The 23,045-nt window shown below is 38.9% G+C and overlaps 1 protein-coding gene across 1 annotated transcript in view; it reads right to left on the bottom strand.

Annotated features, from left to right (window-relative positions):
• LOC308400349 (complement factor H-like) overlaps positions 1-23,045 on the bottom strand; it is a gene marked incomplete at its 3' end in the record, with an annotated part of 108,026 nt that overhangs the window by 656 nt on the left and 84,325 nt on the right. Inside the window, exons 17-21 of the mRNA XM_080887993.1 lie at positions 8,085-8,267; positions 7,353-7,520; positions 3,860-4,027; positions 3,333-3,524; positions 3,056-3,241 (exon numbers count right to left, since the gene is read on the bottom strand). Coding sequence (XP_080744119.1) covers positions 3,056-3,241; positions 3,333-3,524; positions 3,860-4,027; positions 7,353-7,520; positions 8,085-8,267 — 897 coding nt within the window. The remainder of the gene's footprint in view (positions 1-3,055; positions 3,242-3,332; positions 3,525-3,859; positions 4,028-7,352; positions 7,521-8,084; positions 8,268-23,045) is intronic.

The following is a 23,045-nucleotide window of genomic DNA, read 5'->3' as shown; positions in this document are numbered from 1 at the left end:
TTCTCATATTTATTCTATATATCGTTTACTGAAGGACATGAATAATTAAGTAATTGTCTAAAACATGCATTTGCTAATAATAAGCATTAAAAGTTTTCTTAACCATTCATTAATTTACTTAAGAAACTGTTCCCTTAATCACAAGTAGCAGATCTGAGTTTTTTTTCTTTTTGACATTTTTCAGGGAATTGAATTCATATGATGCTATAATAAGTGAATTCATTTGAAATTGAACACAGTTTCACAAATTTAGTATTTGTATCCATTCTTGCCGGGGGAGCTAGATGATTTTTGTGGGGGTGGCCAGCCTGAAAATATGATTTACACATGATTTTAAATTCAAAATCCAGAAACTCACAATTCACTTACTGTTCTGTACTACTACAAAACACTGTGTGGCTACAACACGCAACTCAATGATGTGGTCGTACATGCTACTTGCAAACTGTAATAGTAGTAAAAGAAAAAGCCAATTTTCGCCTCTTGTATCCTCGATCTTGTTCTTTCAGTCACTACCCACAGCTTGTGACCATAGGTGAGGGTAGGGACGTAGATCAACTGGTAAATCAAGAGCTTCTCTTTTACACTCAGATCTCTCTTGAACAAGATGGACCAGTATACCGCATCACCAATCCATTTGTGGATCTCCTGCTCTCTTCTCCCCTCAGTTGTGAACAAGACCCCGAGATACTTAAACTCCGAGAAACACTTGGGGCAGGAACTCATCCCTGACCTGGAGTGGGCACTCCACCCTTTTCCAGCTGAAGACCATAGCGTCAGATCTGGAGGTGGTGATTCTCATTCCCACCGCTTCACAGTCAGCTCCGAACTGTTCCAGTGCAAACTGGAGGCTTGCCTAGATTATTTTGTGCACTGGAATTTAATAGTACAATTTTAAATAGTATATTACTAATAGTAAGAAAGTAAGTAAGTAAAATTTATTCATATAGCACTTTTCACAGATAAAAATCACAAAGTGCTTTACAACACAGGAAATGGAAATATAAAAACAATATAACAGTAAATAAAACAATGTAAAACAATAAAACTATAAAAACAGCATAAGAAGAAATTAATCAAATGCTTTTCTAAATAAAAATGTCTTCAGCTGTTTCTTAAAAGAATCAATGGAGTCCGTGCAGCGAAGAGACAGTGGGAGAGAATTCCCCAACCGTGGTGCCACAGTCTGAAAAGCCCGATCACCACGAGTTTTAAAACGAGTGTGCGGTACCACCAGCAGTCTCTGATCTAATGACCTTAAAGCCCGAGAAGATGTATGTGGTTTCAGCAGGTCAGATAAATATTGAGGAGCTTGACCATGTAGGGCCCTAAAGGTTAGAACTAAAATTTTAAAATGAAACCTAAAATTTACAGGCAACCAGTGAAGGGAGGCCAAGACTGGAGTGATATGCGATCTTCTCTTGGTGCCTGTTAAGAGACGTGCTGCAGCATTCTGCACAGTCGGAAGACGATTTAAGGCTGATTGGTTAAAACAAGTAAAAAGGCCATTACAATAGTCTAAACGAGAAGAAATAAAAGCATGAATAATCATCTCACGTTCAAGCTTTGATACCATTAGTAGAGTTTAGAAATATTCCGTAAATGATAAAAACAGTTTCGGACCAGCTGCTTAGAATGCTGCTCGAGCGACATCGAGCTGTCAAATATGGCACCGAGGTTTCTAAGGGTTGATTTTACAGACGGGTCTAAGAAGCTGATATGCTGTCTAATTTCTGGGACCATGTGGTCTGGAGCAATAATTAGAGTTTCTGTTTTATCAGAGTTTAGTTGGAGAAAATTATCATTTAACCATTTGTTGATTTCTGTCAGGCAATTACTTAAATTAGACAATTTATAAAACTCAGACATTTTGAAGGAACAGTATAGTTGGATGTTGTCAGCATAGAGATGATAGGAGATATATTTATAGCGCTTAATAATTTGGCCTAGGGGAAATACATAAAGTAAAAAGAGAATTGGACCCAGGACAGATCCCTGAGGTACCCCACACGGCAAAACTGTTGATTCTGATGTGACATGATTCATGCAAACAGTAAAAGATCTCTCAGACAGATATGATATAAACCATTTTAAAACAACACCAGTAATCCCAAACAAGTTCTCGAGTCTGTTTATCATGATACTGTGATCTACTGTGTCAAGAGCAGAGCTGAGATCCAACAGGACCAGCACTGTATATTCTCCAGAGTCTGCTGCCATCAAGATATCACTAGATACTCTAAGTAAGGCCGTTTCAGTGGAATGCAATTTACGAAAACCAGACTGGAACAGCATTTTTAACGGCATTTTTATCCAGAAAATAGTTAAGTTGTTCTACTACTGCTTTTTCTAAAATTTTCGATATAAAAGGCAATTTGCATATTGGCCTATAACTGTTAGGAAGAGATGGATCCAGCTGGGGTTTCTTTCATTTTGGCTCAACAATAGCTTGTTTAAAGAAGCTGGGGACTGAGCCAGTATGAAGAGAAGTATTTATCATTTCCACAATATAGGGGCCAATTGAATCAAACACACTAGTGAAAAATGAAGATGGAAGGACATCAAGGGGGCTTGAAGTCTGTTTTATATGACAAAGCAGGCATCTGATGTCTTGTAATGTAAAAGGAGTAAAAGAGGACCAAGTATCAGAGGAGAGCAAGTTGAAAGTTTGATATTGAGAAGATGATGGAGAGAGTAGTATAGTATAAATAGTATAGAATAGAATAGTATAAAATGTTGTGTGTGTGCGTCTGCTGTTTGTGAGCTGGAAAGGTGCCAGTGTCCCTGAGACATTTTCACAGCATGCACATAATCATGTGGTAAAAGATTTCAGTCTGTGTAACTGTAATAAAGAAAACAAAATCAAAAATTTTCTGTGTTAAAAATAGTACAGGATACTCCCAATACCTAGCTTCCAAACACTCACTGCTTTTTAACCATTTCCAGTTTCTCATTGCTGCAGTGAAACTGAAATTAATGCCCAGTTCTTACAGGTTTTTTTGATGATGTAAAGTATTTGCCCCACCATTTTTATTTATTTATGTCATGTACGTACGTAAACACTTAATGGCGAGCTCCTTCCATTCCCCAGCTATGCAGTTAATCGTAGCTTTTCCTTCCATAATGTAATTGTCAAAGCACTGATAGGTTACTTCAGAGCGAGATGGGTATTGCTTCCGATAACGAGTTGTAATAACAGCATTTTCAACTTTGGGTGGAGGGCTGCAGTTATCATGATTAGCTGTAAGACATCACAACATGTACACTATTAATTTACACTCTGTAATCTTTTCATAAAAACATGCATCAAAATAATGCTTGAGGTGACTCACATTTACAGATATCATCAAGTGATCCATTTAAATCCCATCGTCCGTCACGACAGGTTAATTCCTCAATCTTAGCAGAGTATCCTTCATTGCAATCAATGAATATCATTTCTTGGGTCTGTCCGTGTTGTTCAGTATTCCCTAGTATTCCTTCCCCATTAGGAATCTCAGGAGCTTCTCGACACTTTTGTTCCTCTAAGGTGGATATGATTACAAACAATCAGGCAAAATATTACAGATGGATGAAATCCATTTCCATATTTAAAAATGTGATCAGAATAAGCAATGGAAGAAACTCTGTATGAATGCACTTATTGTAAGATATTACAGAAAATATTTTCACACCAGTTTTCTTAAACATAACTGCAGATAAAACTCAAATGTTAAAAAGATGTTTAAAACAGATTTCAAAACTTATATTTTTCTACCTAAACATCTTATACTCCCCATCTTGACATTGGTATTGAACAAGTCACTGTGTTTGCTTCAAGCTAATAACAGAAGATACTTTAATTAGAAACTTTAATTACCAATACAGCTTTCAACTCCAGACCAAACACCGTGCACACATGTGGCTTCACCCCACCAGCCTTTGCTGAGAGGTTTGTAACCATCCTCACACCTGAAGTAAAGTTTGTCACCATGTTGCCAAACTTTAAGTCTGCGGTCAAAGCTCGTTGTTGGACATCCTGTTATAGCTATCAGAAAGACAGATATTACATTTAGATATTATCAAAGAGCAGTCAGAATACATTCTTGTGTTATTAGTAGTGATTCATAGATAACATTATTCAACTATCTTTGGACTAGGCTTAAATATCCTTAATACTATTGAATAGACTGTGTAATGTCTGTTATTAAGTGACTAGCATTGAATCCTGCTGACTTTGGCAAACCTCCATTTCGTGTGGTTTTTGATTGTCTTTACGTGAGATGTTTGGATGAAATTTGGTTCATGACTGTCACTACTATTAGACTTTCAGACTGCAGCTTTAGATTCTTACCAAAACAGCAAAAACCTCAGCCACAAGTGAGACTGAGCTTTCAACTTGCATTTGACTTTTACCACTGCCATCTTAATGGATGGGTTCACCCGGGTCTACGCCTTTAACAAACTAGTGAACTCAGTAGGCATTAACAAACATACTTCTCTTTTGTATTTACCACCCCAATATCAAATTTTTTGAGATGCAGTACAAAAGGTAAATGAAAAGATACAGAAATGATTTGCAAATGTCATAAACTGAAAAATACACAATTTTAGGATTTTTTTTTTTTTTTTAATTTGATGCTAGCGACACATCTGAAAGAAGTTGACAAGGAAAGAGTCATCCTTTCTACTAGCATCCCTTCTTATATATTAGAATTGAAGAAATCAGGTGCTGGACCTTTGGGACAGCCGCCCTGTGGAATAGGCTTTTAGTTGCGCAAAGCCTTCCCATGATGTGTCAGATGTTAGTGAGCGAGGACCCAAAATGCAGTGTGATCAGGAGATATTTTATTTTGTATTCTCATAATCAGTTATCATTGATTAATCATTTACCATTGTTGAACCAGTTGACAGAGTAATCTTTGAACCACATCTATGTTAAAATTAATCTACACAGATTATCAGTACTTTAATCAGTCTATTGTTGTTCTGTACTATTCATGTTATTTGCTTAAAGCTGTTTCACAGTTCTGTAACCACTCAGAAGCCTGTGGGTCCTGCTGGACCCTGCCTTAGTTCTATGTTCAGTTCTGCACGTACGCCGGCCTGTAATCACATGCACGCACTTATATAACACACACGCACGTTCACCTACACACTTAGTAATAATAGGAGGGTCGTCTGAGGACAGTTTCTCTGATAGATACACTTTCACAAAATGCACAATGTAATACACACTTGTTTTTCTCTTAAGAGTAGCAGTTGATGTCTATATAAGGGAAAACTTTGTGATAGGTGGGGAATTGTTATCATTTGAGATCATTTCCAGTAAAGATCCAACTGTGATGTCATAATGGCAATATAAGGAGACGGATGCTTCAGTTGACGAAAGGATTCGATTGCAAATTGTCTTTCCCACACTTAGTGCACAAAGTGTGTAATAAAGGTCACTATTTTTGACACCTACTTCGGCTTGGGCTTGCTTTCTTCTCTTTCCTAAATCGAACGAACCATAACAGCAGACTCAGGGAAGCAGAGGGAGCTAAACAAAACAAGAGCTGGTGATTTCAACTGATAAACAGACACAAATCAAATAATAATTTTTTTTATATTTGCGGTTCTATTTCTTACAGGAGCATGTGTAACAGAAAACAATACCTCATCTCATTATTATTATTTTTGTTGTGTATGGTAAAGATCAATATAGACTATCCAGTCACTTATACACTGCAATCCAAAGTGTAATTAAAGAAATATTATATAAATAATACATAAATATCTTATTCGAATGGTTACTGTCATGAGTGAAAGTTAGAAAGTCAGCCACTGGAGTTGGAGCTCCATTCACTCATATCAGCAAGGAGAGAATGGCACAATGTACTGTAAATTCATTAAGATCAAACAGCCTCTGTTTTAATAAAACAGACTTTTACAGCTATGACTCCATCTGTTCTCTGTAAAATGTTATTTACTGCATTAACTGACTTCATGGTCAGTATATAACGTTACTCATATACTGCACTGACATAAGGAATATATATATACCTGAAAATTAAATGTTAGAAAAACAAATTCATTAATTAGAGGCGACCTACTTCTTAACAGTTTTTTTTTTTAATTCTCACTGATGCTTCTGGTGTGACTCTCTCATAAAGAACAGCAGGAGGTTCGCTATGACAAAAACTCCAGACCCTGAGTAAAACATCATGCCCATTATCATGATATGGCAATAGCCAAACTGGCCTCCAGGTGTCACTTTGGAGATTTCAGATTGAGGAAAAAAGATGAATGAAGCAAAACCAGAAGCAAAACATAAGGAACACAAACTCTCAAAATAAAACAGGAAGTGAGATATCACAGAAGACACATAAATGAACTAAATAAAAGGAAGACGACACAAGCATGGAAGACTAAAGGAGGAATCAAACTAATAGAAGTGGGAATTAGGAATAGAAGTAAATGTGAACGCTAAACAAAAAAAGGATTCAAACAGATACTTAAGCCAAGGTTAAAGTCGGATGCAGACATGGACAACCGGAGACCCAAAGGCCCAGTTATTATTCTGTGTTAAACTTCTTTGATGTCTGCTCGACGTCTACCACCAGGTGCAATACCATACAAATTCTTTTTGGATAAGTTAGCTCCGTCAAAAAAAAAATCAGTACCTTGGCACGAAACCTCGCTCTAACCATCTGATGACAAAATTTACGGCACTGGGATCCGAATGAGCCCCAAGCAGATTTGTATGTGTGGAAAGTATAACCTTTTCTTTATTTTCAGGGCAAGAAATCCCAGAAAAAGATGGACAAGGCGATGACATCATTGTCAAGGAAAATGCATGTTACTCTTTGATAAGAGTAACATGCATTGCTTCACAAAAGAAAAATGTTTGTGGAGCTCATCAAGGAATCTAAAGACAAAGATAGACTAAAGATAGACTTCTGTCAGAGGGCCCGGTGGCGCCAGTGTCCGGCAGCCTCGCCTCTGTCAGTGCGCCCCAGGGCGGCTGTGGCTACAATGTAGCTTGCCATCACCAGTGTGTGAATGTGTGTGTGAATGGGTGGATGACTGAATGTGTAAAGCGCTTTGGGGTCCTTACGGACTAGTAAAGCGCTATACAAATACAGATCATTTACCATTCTGTAGAACCAGATGCTTTTCTGCAAGTTCCCCGATTTGAGAGAATTCATGTTGACTGAACTTTCATATTAGCTTCACTTTTCAGTCCTGAAAGCAATGCTCACCTTTTATATACAGTTTATACATTTGTCTTTTGTCATCAGTTGTTTACAACATTTATATTTGTCATGAAAAACAGTAGTCCTTGAATAACTGAATAAATGTATCCTTTTAAGTTTATTGCATTTTCTTACCTGTACATTCATTAGACCTATGCCAGCCATCTTCTCTACAGGTTAGAGTGAAACTTCCTTCATAACCTCTCCTGCAGTTATACTGGACACGATCGTTGTACCTGTATTCAGCCTGAATTTTTCCAGTAATATCTGCATTATTAAACTGTTGCCTCCTGCATTTTATCTCTGAAAGGAACAAAACCACATTTATTAAGCTTCTGCATTTACTTTGATTCAGATAATTTTGTCATGTAAAACATTCAGATACTTTCATATAATCTTTTAAGTAAAAGCAGCAGCTCCCCAGTGTAAATGTGATTCCATTTAACAGTTCTGTATTTTATATTTGAATATGTTCAGTCAAAGGACAAGAAAAGTGTTCAGTTGTGGATTCAACATCCAGCTGAAAGTTGTTGTGGCAGTAGAAATGTTTCTTGCAGTTTGTACAGAAAATAGTATCCAGTGAGTATTTGTACACTCTTTCGGTTAGTGCTTGGTTAGTACACAAATAAACAAAAAAATGAATGTTATTACCATTTTCTCTCACTATGAACTATCACACAGAGTCTCTAAAATTTATATTGCTGGTTCGTAAGATTTTACTCTATGACTGAATGATCCTTTGAGGCTTCTGTTTGACCAAAGACATTCTGCAGTTCTCTCCTGTTTTCTCAAATATGGACTAATATTAAAGAAATTAAAAACGATCATGTCAGAATTAGAAGAAAAGTGAACTAAACTCCACCATACCTTCACAAAGTGGATTTGGTTCCCATCCATCTCTGGTGCATGTGGCCCGAGTGACGCCATCTTTCCTCCTGTATCCTGATATGCATGTGTACCTGACAGTATCACCCAATTTCTTTGTCTCATCACGCCAAGACGCCTCCCAGCGGGACAAAAGTCTATCTTGTGGACGGATACATGTAACCTCTGTAAAGAAAGAAAGACTGGATAATCTTCAAAAAAATTGTTCATCATCCTCATGGCTGATTGAACTACATGAAAGCAAAGAACAGTAAGCTTAGAATATGTGTCTAAAGCTTTTGTAGTTTTATACCTTGACATACTGGTCTGACAGACCACTGTCCATCCTCATTGCAAGTAGTCTCAACTGAGCGCGTGCGGGTTCTCCCAATCCAGTATCTCTCCTCACATGTAACTGTTACCGTTTCACCAGGTGAAAACCTACTTCTATGAGCAGGTCTTACGAGGACACAGAGGACGCAGCGGAGGATCTGAGAACACGGGGCATAGAGGTGGTCCCCACACGCGCAAACTCGGGACCCAGCACCGAAGAGAAAGTATGTAACGCATTTTCATGGCAAGGACCACTCCTTGCCATGTCCCTCTCCATATGTGGATATGGAGAGGGACAGAGGGCCACGAATGGAAACTCGAGTCCGACGCAAACTGCGGGAATATAGAAGAGACTACTAAATATGAATGACAAGGAGGATAGGAGCTACACTCACAGGCAAGCAGTCTAAATAAGAAGGTAATATGCTCTATTTGGTTTCATTGTGTCCAAGTCGGTATGTTGATAGTTCAGTTGATCAGATTTATAAGTTACCATATATGTTGGACTCATCTAGCCCTCCTGCCATCCTTTAAAAAACTCACACCCATCACCCTAGGGACCATTCTCAGCCACGCCATAAAAAGACCATATATCCATATTTTATTCCACTTTAAATTAGCCAACCTTGTAAAACTACTTCTCCCTGAAATATTCATGTAAAGTTTTAATTATATTTTCGTTGTTTTAACCCTTCAAATCCCAGTGTTATTACATGAGCGCCCTGTGTTATAAGCCCCAAAAACCAAAAAACGAAACTAAATATTTCCACAAAAAACCAGTTGAAGTAATATGTGATTGTCATTATAAGTAGGCCTTTAGATGGACCAAAGATTGGCACCAACATACATTTTGACCTGCCATTATTTTTTTTGCATTTTTTTTGCAATTTAAAAATTAAAACTTCAAGGCCCTGAGTCTTCATTGACATCCAAGAAAAGAAGAAAAAATAAAATCATATGATGATAATTTGGGGTTGAAAAATAGCGTTTATAATGGAAGTCAATGGGCAGAAAATGGTCCCCAGGGTGATGGGTGTGGGGATTTCTGCTGCTCAGCCATTTTAGGCTGATTTAAGGAATTCACACTGGAATATTAACATTGACAGGTAAAAACTATCCTGTGGCAAGTTTGGTTATATTCCACTGAACACAGTGGAAATGGCAGCCATTTAACACATAGCAGTGGCACAAAAAGGTCCCAAGAAGGCAGGAAGGCTAGTGTAAGTGGGATATACCAGTTGGACAGTCGCCACAACACTAGGGAAAGCCCCCACCGTATGGTGGGTCCTTTCTCTCCTCTCTCCAACAGGGACCTAAAGGGGTCGAATGATCCTGAGTATATGGACGACTCTATATTGGTTCTATTGTTTTTGTGTACTAATCTTAGTTTTGTGTTAACAGTGGGGGCACAATGTTTTATTTCAGTGACATTTGGAATGCACATTCATGGTTCTGTCTGGCGGTATAATAAAGCCAAATGTTAAAGGTACTCTCACTTAACGTAAATGGACTCCAAAGCCCGACAAAGCAGGGAAAAATTCTTAGTAAACCGAAAAGAGAGGATATTGATGTGGCATTTCTACAAGAGACACATTTGGTGGGCCTTGAGCACGAGACACTTAAGAGACAAGGTTTCAAGCACGCTTATTACTCTTCAAATGGTTTAAGACATACAAGAGGAGGGGGGTTATTTTAATATCAGGGAAGGTCATTCTTGAACACTTTGCTACAATTAGGGATAGAGAAGGCAGATTTATCCTGGTACAGGGCAAATTGGATGGGGAATTGATCACGTTCTATAATGTTTATATTCCTCCAGGTTCCACATTTGATTTCTATATGCAAGTACTCGAGAAAGTAGTGACAGAGGCACAGGGATTACTTGTCTGCGGAGGAGACCTTAATATTACATTAACACCACATCTGGACGCATCGGGGAAGAGAATATCTCAATCACAAAAACTAACTAGAAAACTGAACCTTCTGATAGAGGAGATGGGATTGGTGGATACTTGGAGGCGTCTTAATCCAACGGCAAGGAACTATACTTACTATTCATCTCCACATGCAACTTATTTGAGAATAGACTACTTCCTCACTTTTGGTACTGATATGAACAAAATACACGAGTACCATATTGGGCCAATGGACCTTTCAATCATTGCCCTCAATATTTATCTTTAAACTCTACTCAAAGGAGAAAAATAACCAACTGGAAATTAAATTCTGGTATACTGAACGAACGGACATGTGAACAGTTGACAAAAGACATTGCTGAATACCTGGAATTCAATGATAATAATGGATTGAATTTATATAGCGCTTTTCAAGGCACCCAAAGCGCTTTACAATGCCACTATTCATTCACTCTCGCATTCATACACTGGTGGAGGCAGCTACGGTTGTAGCCACAGCTGCCCTGGGGCAGACTGACAGAAGCGAGGCTGCCATTTCGCGCCATCGGCCCCTCTGGCCAGCACCAGTAGGCAAGTAGGGTAAAGTGTCTTGCCCAAGGACACAACGACCAGGACAGAGAGCCCAGGGATCGAACCGGTGACCTTCCGGTTACAGATACACTTCCCAACCCCCTGAGCCACGGCCACGGTCGCCACGCCTGATAAAGATGAGTTACCCCCACCGATTTTGTGGGATGCGTGCAAAGCAGTGATGAGAGGAAAAGTTATTGCTATAACCTCCAATATTAAAAAATCCAAAGTTGCAAGATTCCAGAAGTTGCAGTTGGAACTATTGTAATTAGAGGCCACACATAAAAATACTATTGATACTAAGACAAAATTAGAAATGGCAAAGAAGAGAAATTTAATTAATGAGATATACACTCATGACATCCAAACGAAATTAATGTTGACCAAACAAAGATATTATGAGGGGGGAGCTAAATATATGAAACAATTGGCATATAGATTTAGGAAACAACAAGCAGACAGAACAATGTACAGGATAAGGGACCCGGAAACCAAAATGGAAATGCAGGGTATAGAGGAAATTAAGGATTGCTTTAAGAGATACTATGAAAAATTATATTCACAACCACCCACAAACAACGATGATCAAATGGAGAGTTTGCTTGACATGTTACACCTCCCTAAACTTACAGTAGAAGAAAACAAATCATTAGTGAAGCAAATTACAAGGGAAGAACTTCACATGGCGATTGGAAAACTTAAGGCAAACAAATCTCCAGGTACAGATGGTTTTACTGCGGAGTGGTATAAGAAATTAGGGGAACCTTTGACACCGGTCTTACTTAAAACATTTAATTGGCTACTTACGAAACTAGAATGTTCCAACTACAGGCCAATAAGTGTATTAAATGTAGATTACAAATTGTTTACGTCAATCATAGCACGGAGACTTGAAGGGTCTAGACCAAACTGGATTTGTTAGGTCGCACCAAACCCACGATAGTGTTAAGAGAACTCTGCAAATTATTAGACATATTAATCTAAATAAAATACCAGCTATATTATTGAGTCTAGATGCTGAAAAAGCTTTCGACTCTGTGAGATGGCAATTTTTATTCCAAGCAATGCTTAGATTTGGGTTTAATGGGTCCATCATTACAATATTGAGGGCTTTGTATAATAGCCCAACTGTAAAAATAAAGATTAACGGTGAACTTTCAGATGCTTTTAAGCTTGAAAGGTCCACAAGACAAGGATGCCCACTGAGTCCACTCTTATTTGCTATTTTTATAGAGCCATTGGCTCAAAGGATTAGGCAGAATGGTAAAATAAAAGGGATTAATATTGCTGGAAGTGAGCAGAAATTGGCCTTGTTCGCAGATGATGTTTTGGTTTACTTATCAAAACCTACTGAATCACTTATGGAGCTCATGTCAGTGTTAAAGGAGTATGGGCTATACTCGAGTCGGGATATAAATTGAATATACAAAAAACCCAAGTTCTTAGTGGGCGACCGTGGCTCAGGGGGTTGGGAAGTGTATCTGTAACCGGAAGGTCGCTGGTTCGATGCCTGGGCTCTCTGTCCTGGTTGTTGTGTCCTTGGGCAAGACACTTTACCCTACCGCCTACTGGTGATGGCCAGAGGGGCCGATGGCGCGAAATGGCAGCCTCGCTTCTGTCAGTCTGCCCCAGGGCAGCTGTGGCTACAACTGTAGCTTGCCTCCACCAGTGTGTGAATGTGAGAGTGAATGAATAGTGGTATTGTAAAGCGCTTTGGGTGCCTTGAAAAGCGCTATATTAATCCAATCCATTATTATTAGTAGCTTTTATAGCCCCCCCCCCCAAAAAAAAATCTGCACAGCAAACGCAAACTAAGCTGGGACAAAAGAACTATCAAATATCTGGGCATAAACTTATCAATGGATACAGGGATATAGGGCAAGGGCAACCCTTGGATAGTAAGTTCATTAACGATATGGGAAAGAGTACTTAAAAAGTATCAATTAAACCAGAGGGCCGGATTCCTTAAGTGGTTTGCATATGACCCAGAATTTTTGCCTAGTAAGAGCGACTCGACATTCAAAACATGGGCAAATAAAGGTTTCACCACATACAGTACCTTGTTGAAAAATGGAAAAGTGATGAGTTTCCAGGACCTTAAGAAAAAGTTTGGGTTGCAAAATCAAGATTTTGTTAGATACTTGCAACTGAGGGACTTCCTGAATAAAAAGTTAAAAAATCCTCAGTTATCGACTGGGAAGGAAGAGATTATATATATATTCGAGAATGCATATAGAGATGCACCCTATCAAAAAATTATTTCCAAATTATATTGTTCACTGATCAATCTACGGGATGATGATACAAGATATGTTAAAGCAAGATGGGAAACAGAGAGCAATCTATCCCTAACAGGAGAGGAATGGGATGGGATCTGTAGGCAGCAGTGGCCAGTAACAAGCTCTCCCTCGTGGAGGGAATTCAGTTGGAAGAATGTAATTCGTTATTTTATTACCTCAGCTCAAAAATCCAATTATTCTCAGAATACAACATGCTGAAGGCATTGTGGACATGCAACAGCAAATCATTTCCACATTTTTTGGGAATGTCCCCGTGTGGTTCCATTTTGGAAGGAAATACATAAGGTCATGGAAACAATCTTCCAAAAGAAAATACAATTTCATTTTGCATTATTGTACCTAGGCAACCTAGAGAGTCTTAATCTATGCAAACTGGATAAATATTTGTTCAGTGTGCTGTCAGTAGCTTCCAAAAAGGCCATAACTCGCCTTTGGCTTAAAGAGGATGCTCCTACTATAGATGAATGGATTGATGTGATATATACTATTTTTGTTATGGAAAGAATAACTTTTAGGCTAAAGTGGCAGGCGGACTCATTTGAAGAATATTGGTTGAAATGGTTGAAATAAGTACAAAATGGGAGGCCCGATTTTGTATAATGTCATTTTATTTCTTGGTTTGTTTCGTTTGTTTTTGTTTTTGTTTTTGTTTTGGTCCGTTTGTCTCTTTTGTTGTTGTTTTGTTTTGCCTTGCTTTTCCCCCCACGGTGATTAAGTTGAATTTGTTGTACATGTTGTATAAATAAGAAAACTAATAAAACATAAATTAAAAAAAGAAAAAGAAAGTGTACATAAAAGGTAATTGCTGATTAACCTGTTGTAAAAGGAAGATTTCTGATAAAGTGAAAGCGATCGCTTTACTGGCAAAACCAGCAAAGTAGCTGCAATGTTTTCTTATTAATTACAATTTTAGAAGTTCAGTTTCAGAGTTGCTGCTCTATTCTCTATCAGGTGGTTGGTGATTGTTTGGCTGTTACTATTTAACTGCTGAAAGAAGGCGCTTCTAAAAGCAATCTTTGCTTTACTGTTACATTTTGGATTGCCGATTGCAAACACTCACCACCCCCCTCCACACACACACACACACACACACACACACACACACCATATTAAAGATTGTACATCAACATAAAACTGTTGTCGGAACCATACTGAATTTCACCAGAGAAACACACACACACACATATGAAGAGAGAGAGAGTATGCATAGTATGCAAATGGCTACCAAACAGCCATCATAATTCGTCATACAATGAGAACAGGACAAATCAGCAATTGACAATGACTAATTAATATTAAAATCTGCAACATAATGTATTGTTTGGAGTTTAGTCTGTTACTGTTATCATGGTCCGGGTGTGTGCCAGTGTGTCTCCCTCCGAGCCGGCATCTCCACCCCTGGGAGGGGCCTCAGTGTTCTGCTGATTGCTCACACCTGTGGGTAATTTAGCCGGGGTCTCATAAGGCCAGCGCACTCAACCTCTCTTCGCCAGATTCTCAGCTAACCCTAGTTAGTGCAGGGCACCACCGTGATTTTGCACTCGCTTTGTGAATTACCTTGTCTCATCATGTGTTTCTCTCATAGCCACACCAAGCTGCCAAACACTAATCTCTGCCGAAGAGCTCCAACCCAGACGCTGGACCACCTGACAGTCCCACAGGCTGTTCACCCGAACCACCTGCCTGCCTCCACGCCAGGAATTTCGGACCACACACCCGGACCACTCACCCCTCCACGTCACCACCGACCGACTCTGACCCTTTCCCTGGACCCAGTGTGACTCTCCCTCCAGCCCAATCCCCGGAACTGCTGTTTCCACTGACCAAGACCAGATTGCTTACTTAGCCCAGGCTGCTTAAGACCCCTTTGATTCAGTTGTGGCACTTCGCACTTGTTAACCTCACTTTCCAGTTTATGAACACTTACTGAGTAAATAAACATCGTCTCTAAAACTACTTACGTGCTGTTCGGCGTCCTGCATTTGAGTCCTTTCCCCTTTGAGGCGGCCTCGGCCGTGACAACTGTTACTATTTTTACCATTTCTTCTCAGAGCAACTGCAACCCACATAATTTCCTAAGTATTCTGATTCTGATTGTGGAGGTCTAAGTGCTGTCTCCGTAAGTCTGCATTTAAGTCCTACCCTGCCTGCATTACACAGCCAGTTCATGACACCAACTCCTGGATAAACTCCCATTATTCACATTAACATGAAAACCATCAAAATATCATGTAATAATTGAAATCACTTGAAGTACTTACCTTGGCTCTTCACTGACGTCAGTGAACATATGCACAAAAACAGGATTTTGGTTATTGCATGCATGTTGTCTTTGTGCATCTGATCCCTCAAAGAAAACTAAACACTGCAGACAGAGAAAAAAAAGATTGTTCAGTGATTTACACAAGTCTGTTCCTGCCTCCAAAAACAATCTCAGGCTCACTGGAAACAGATATAAATACTGTGATCACATGCTGCCACTTTAAAGACACAGTGGGACCCTAACAAACTGTTATAAACACCATAATGCTTCCCTAATGTTATTACACATAACAAAGTCACACACTGCAAAAACTAGATAATTAGATAACTCAGTAGACAAATAGTAGATTTTTCAGGCTGTTATATAAATTATTATTATGAGGTCATGTCATGCCATTAAAAATACAATTCACCAGTTGGTGAAAACACAAATATTTATAAATGGCTAAATGTTGATTTGTTTTTTTGTTCCTGTTAATCATCTGCAGGAATCAATAGAGCAAAGAACATTTTTAACCTTACCAAGGTTTGAGTTGGAATTTTTTTTTTTTAAAGTACAGCAGTCTGAATATAAATGAACAGTCTGAATTACACTTAGGTACAAACTGGGAAAAACTTGGATAATATTGTAAGAAAGGAGAGAACTGCATTCGAAATCAACAGTGATGAACTCTGACCTCTTGCAAACTACTAAAACAAAATGTAGCTGTTGAGCAATGCAGGATTTGCCTTTGTTTCTTAATATGGCCTCACGCTATTTATTCTACTTCTTGTCAACATACTTTACAGAAAAAGTAAACAGAAAGTTCAAAAACATGTCCCTGCCAGCACCACTTTTTTCCAAGAAATGTAAGACAGAAAGTAGGCCAGTGCTCAATGTTTTCACTCTTTAATACGTGTTTTCCTGTGTTTGCTCCAGAAAACATTGGTTTGATTTTATGCACATGTAGGAAAGTATAAAAAAGTTGTTTGTCTATTAATTAATATATTAATTTATAGCATTCAAAGCAGGAAGAGACAGAGAGGACAAAGTAATGTTGAAATGATGTAGGCTTTTGAAAAATTAAAGAAAACTCAAGTAACTCTCGTGAATGAAATGTCCATACAGTTTTGTCCTTTCCTTCATCTTCAGTCATTTTGATTTGAATTGTAATGTAAATCTAACCTTTTCCAGCTTTTGTACTTAACAAGTTCCTTCTAAAGAAGAGATTAATGTCACATTTGGTTGGTCTAAAACATTTGTGATGGTAAATTGTGAATCATTTTCTAATTTTGATGTTTTGCCATTGGACACGACTTGGTTATAACTCAAATATACATGTTCAGTTCAACCTAAACTCATACAAGATAAGAGGCCAGACTTGGAAACAACTGCACGTCACTAATGTTGTGTTGTGTCCCGAGGCAGTCAGTATACATGAGATTTGTTTTGTGTGTGTAATGACAGGAACAACTACAAACTCAATAAAGAGCCAAATGTTTTCTGTCTTTTATTGGAAATGAAATCAGAAGTAAAGAAGGAGTGAATACAGATTGTCAGCAAACATTTGTCTCTAGTGATCCACTCCATATTTGCAATTATGTTCAACCTAAAAACAGCAAAAATGGTCAAACTCACATCTCTTTCCATAACCATTTCCATTTACCCTTCAATTCATCTGATGTAAGAATTGTTGTATAGATTTAGTAATATCATGTCCCAGATTAGGAGCGCTTATTATGACTTCAGTATTATACTGTAATAAATTTTGCCAAAAATAGTTTTGAGATCAGAAATCATAATTAGAATTTGTAGTTTGTCTAATTTATTTTTCTAATGAATTTGAATGTAATGAATTTTTCACACAGGGCCGGGTAGGTTTGGATGGATTTTCCCTTAATAAAAAAAATGATAATTTAACAACTGTGTTTTGCATTTACTCCTGTTATATTTGTCTAATATTAAAATTTGTTTGATTGTCTGAAACATGTAAGTGTGACAAATATGCAAAAAATCAGGAAGGGACAAAAACTTTTTCACAGCACTATAAAGTTGAGAAAGAAAGAAGGGGGGGTCCAAATTCAGGGGCTGCATCTTCCTGCGGACCTGGCCTTCGCGGTCTACGTGGGCTGGATCCTCTGAAGGCCAGTTAGACCGGAAGTGAGCGGCTGTGAAATTGGATGGTCTAGCCTTCAGATTTGCGTCACCACCTGTCTCGGTGGAGTTCAGCTGTCTGCTCCTTACTTTTTAAAACATAACAGGACACTGGCGCAAATTCTCGATCATGTCACACTTCTGTTTAATCAGTTTTCCGTATGTCGTTTATTCAGCTGTAATCTCAGCCAAACCGATTTACTCACTAGCAAATAAAACATTGAAAAAAGCCAAACAATAACATTTTTAAGTTATCTAAGTGACCTATATATCATGTTTAACCTGAGTAGCGACAACCTGTTCTCACGTACTCTAGTGAACCGCCTAGCTATCGAGCTGGTGGGTAACAGACTTCTCCGAAAACGTCAGAGCTCTTTGCAAATATGTGATGTCTTAAAAAAACGAGCAAATATTTGAAGGTTACACAGCTACATTCTTGCCTGAAAATATCTTAAAAGTTTATTTTGTGACCCAGAAAGAGTAATAAGAGTAATATTAAAACTAAGTAGCAGCCGCCTATGGGCAGAAATCTGTGCCATCAGAAACAGAATTTGAATAAGTTAAATTTGAATTTGAATTGCTCGGATTGAATCTGAATTGTAACTTGAATAAAAGCTTTTAAAAACTGAATATGAATTAGCCTAATTTGAAATTCAATTTATTGGTTTGAAAATGATCATCACTAAATTGAAATAGAATTTTATATTTTGAAAATGAATTTATTTGCTTTGTAACCGTATTTTATCCTTTAAAAGTTTAGCTCTCGAATAAGTTCAGATTCACTTCTCACCATTCAGTTTCAGTTCTACAATTTAATTTCAGTTCCAAAATTCAGTTTTTTGGGACTTACATCCGGTTCCGGTTCAAGAGTAATCGAGCGCAGATTAATAGAACTACGTTTTACTAGCGGACCGAAAGTGTTACTGACGGGAATCTACAGCATCTTTAGCTGAATTAACACTTCAGAAGTCATTCGTCATGTCGAATGACCAGCGGATAAACTCTCAGGTTGGTAATAAATGTATTACATGTATAAGAACAAGCATCATGTTAACAAATGATAGCCGTAAGGTAACTTTTATGCTCATTGTAGCTGTTAGCTAAAGACGCCAATTTAGCGTAGTTTGCCCTGGATTCAGCTTTGACAAACAAATAGGATCGACTGTTTCTAGTAGAATTCCAAAGTTGTCATCTTGTACCCTGTCAGAGCCCTGTATGCTGTAGAGACCCCTATAGTAGGGAAACATGCAAAACGGTGTCCAAACCTTTGTATTTTAGCTTTATTTATGTCTTGCACAGCATCCCAACTCTTTAGCTAACTTAATAACTTTAGCTAAAGTGAATAGTTAGTGTAATTCATTAGTGCAGCATTACTGGATCACCTCTGTTTGAAGTGATATGATATGTGACTATCACTGTGTTTAACTATCATAATAATTCTTAGGGTACCGAGTGCATGCTTAATTAGTTGGGGTTTTTTTAAACATACTTCTCCATTGCTATGTTTGACAGGCTGAAGTTGTCGGGTCACCTCCTAAATCGATCATCTGTTACAGGTGTTTTGTGCCAGAAATGGAGTGTCCACTGAAGACTGAAGATACTGAATCTCTACGCCTTGCCATTGATCCCTCTCGTGCCTTCATCTAGACAAGAGACATTAACTTAACCACTCTCACATGCTCTGTACCTACATCACCTTCCCTGACAGTTGTAGCTTGGCTCATCTGAGGGTGAAATTATAAGAATGTGTTATTTTGCAAAGTGCTCTCTAGGGTTCCTAAATAAAATATGACATTGAGGTCATTTCTTTTGAATTAATCCCTTCTTCTGAAATATAAGAACCTCTCCTGGTTTTAATGGCACTTTGGATTTCCTTACTTTCTGTTCCACTCCCAACCCCAAATAGATGCTGACAAGCTGACACAGTAACATGGACGAGGGAAAGAAGTTGGAAAGGACTACTACAAATAAACCTAATGCCTAACAATGTAAAATAAGAACAATAATAATAATAAAGATAAAAGATGAAGTAACAATTTTTTAGTTTCTTGTTTATTCCAAATGATCATCCAGATGTCTGTGACATGTGATGACAAACACCATAATGGAAGGCCTTTGTCATCACATGCTTAAACTCATCATATATTTTTGCATATGTTGAACAGGCAGTCAGACATGCTGTAACGGTGGGGTAGAAAACTGCAGAACACCATACGGCAGGGGTCTCAAATTCCAGTCCTTGAGGGCCACTGTCCTGCAACTTTTCCATGTGTCCCTGTTGCAACACACCTAGTAGGTCATTAGCAAGACTATAGAACTTGACTGCATGCTGAGTTGGCAATTCAGACATTTGATTCATGTTACAGCAGCTCATGAGTGAATGAACATGGTGCAATAAAAGTATTTTTTTTAGAAGTATATGTTTCCAAATACATACATTTACTTAAATTTCCTTGAGTAGGGTTAGGGGTTGCCACCTCAGCATGCAGTCAAGTTCTATACTCTTGCTAATGACCTACTAATTGTATTCAGGTGTGTTGCACCAGGGACACATGGAAAAGTTGCATGACACCGGCCCTCAAGGACTGGAGTTTGAGACCCCTGTCATACGGAATATGACAGGTGTGGTTGAACTGCATGAAGACTCCTAAGTTTCTCTTCTGGCAGGACAGGAATGTAGCCTTGTCCTGTGAGCCACCGTAAGGGTGTACTTGGAGTAGAACTGGACTGTCACCGGCCTCAGGCTCTTCACCTTTTCAAAGACAAAGCAGTCATTTAGATAAAATATTAGATATTGTTTACCTGAGGATCTGACACAGACTGATTCATGTTCTACACAGTTCTGACAAGTTCATAGAAATTTCTGTTCAATTAGAACCAAGTATTTGAGGTGAATTAACACTTCTGAATTGTTAATTCAGCTAAAGACGCTGTAGATTCCCGTCAGTAACACTTTCGGTCCGCTAGTAAAACGTAGTTCTATTAATCTGCGCTCGATTACTCTTGAACCGGATGTAAGTAAACTGAATTTTGGAACTGAAATTGAATTGTAGAACTGAAACTGAATGGTGAGAAGTGAATATGAAATTTTTCGAGAGCTAAACTTTTAAAGGATAAAATACGGTTTCAAAGCAAATAAATTCATTTTCAAAATATAAAATTCAATTTCAATTTAGTGATGATCATTTTCAAACCAATAAATTGAATTTCAAATTAGGCTAATTCATATTCAGTTTTTAAAAGCTTTTATTCAAGTTACAATTCAGATTCAATCCGAGCAATTCAAATTCAAATTTAACTTATTCAAATTCAGTTTCTGATGGCACAGATTTCTGCCCATAGCCGCCATTGTTGGAAACTGGAGTAGGCTGGGCTGCGCAATGAATTCTGGGATATGGTGTAGTGATGTGTCGGTGGCGAACAAAACGGATAGACATGATCAGAGCATCAGGTTTACATGTAAAGTCAATGTAGAAGCACGATTGTGGGTCCCGCGAAAATTCAGAAGCAGATTTGCGTCGCAAAAACGCGTGAAACGCGCGTCAAAGCAGCGTGTCTGGCGCGTTTGACTCGGGCCACCGTGGCTCAGGGGGTTGGGAATCGCATCTGTAACCGGAAGGTCGCCGGTTCGATCCCTGGGCTCTCTGTCCTGGTCGTTGTGTCCCTGGGCAAGACACTTTACCCTACTGGTGTTGGCCAGAGGGGCCGATGGCGCGATATGGCAGCCTCGCTTCTGTCAGTCTGCCCCAGGGCAGCTGTGGCTACAACTGTAGCTTGCCTCCACCAGTGTGTGAATGTGAGATGTGTATTGTAAAGCGCTTTGGGTGCCTTGAAAAGCGCTATATAAATCCAATCCATTATTAAAAACGCGTGAAACGCGCGTCAAAGCAGCGTGTCTGGCGCGTTTGACTCGTGAATAAAACCACACGCGTCAGTTATTGTGTTGCATTTTGTGCATACGCGCGTTTCGCGTCTACCGCTGGAAAAATATGAACTCCAGCGTCAATTCGCGCCGCGACAACCAATCAGGAGCCTGGTGACGTGGCTCTGACCTAAGTCAAAGGGGCAGATCCAGCCAAAGCCCTTCATACTTCATTCAATATGGAGGAAAGGCTAATCAACCGTAGCAAACCACCCAGAGCTGTACGACACCAGCTGCTTTCTTTACCGAGACAGGAATATAAAGGACCGAGCTTGGAGGAAGATATGTGAAGAGATCGGGCAAGCTGGTAAGTTCATTCATTTCTCTTTTGAAATTTTTGACTGACCCGGGGAAGCTGCCCAAAAGCTAGCAAGCCACCGCTATTTTCCCACTGACGTACAAATACCGTTCTGCTTTCATGCATGTTGTCATATAGGAATATATTTTATTGTTTATTAATAAACAGCACACAGTGGTCCCGGTGTTCATCCGTCACTGCTTCGCTTTTTCGCTGATTTTTTATTGCACCATACAGCATTGCATTCTGCAGCCTGATTGACAAATCTCCTCCGTGTGTGTCTCCTGCGCTTGCCAAATTTATCACGTTTGGCTTTGATAACCATCACGTCCAATAGAAAAAACAGCACAAAAACACCCATAACTATGACCTTCATTTGGAAATAGACACCTGCACCGGGAGGGAAAAAGGCGCACGAAAGTGGCAGGCAGATGAAGACAAAACGCGGCATAATAATACTTTTAGGTTTTGTAATCTACAAAGGTTTGCACTTTGAGAATCAACTTGTGAGAACTGTGACTAATGTTCATGTGAGTGGGGAAAAAAGTGAATAAAGTGCGTAGCCAGGGGCTAGTTATTCTGAGAACCCCTGCTGCAATAAAGGAGGGACCCCTGTATATACTTTCTCTGATTATTGTTTAAAACCTGTTAACATTTATTATTGTCTTGATAGAACCAACTGAATCTGCAGCAGAGCATCCCCTGTTGCTTCTCCTGGCTCCCCGGTCCCTGATCCCTCCGCTCCTGCTGCTGCACCCACAGGTATGCAATTGTAGCATCAGATGTACAGCAAGCACTGATAGCTTTTTACTCGCTTGGATTCCCTTATGATCACCTTTACTAAATATCTACAACCAATCTGATTATATCCTGTTTTGTTGTTTTTTTTTTTCCAATGTTGAAAATGAAAATCTAGTAGCAGCCTTCTCATTTCTTTGTGTTTTACAGGCCCACAGAGGACAGCTCCGAGGCAGATGAGGGACGGGTCCCAGGACGGTCCATCGGCGGTGGAGCTGGCCATTCTGGAGTCCCTGAAGAGGCCACACCAGTCTCCAACGGAGCATTTCCTCCTCAGCCTTGTTCCTGCTCTGGAGAGCAGCTGGGTCCTTTTTATTCCTGTCTCTCTGTAAATACTTATATTTTATATATTTATGTTTAATGTTTTTCTGTTTGTAAATTTAAATAATTATTTCAAATAAATTTTTATAATGACTAATGTCTCAGTTCTA

Source organism: Rhamphochromis sp. 'chilingali' (genome assembly GCF_963969265.1).
Source record: "Rhamphochromis sp. 'chilingali' genome assembly, chromosome: 7".
NCBI classification, from domain to species: Eukaryota; Metazoa; Chordata; class Actinopteri; order Cichliformes; family Cichlidae; genus Rhamphochromis; species Rhamphochromis sp. 'chilingali'.
This window is presented reverse-complemented; position numbering and strand designations above follow the sequence as displayed.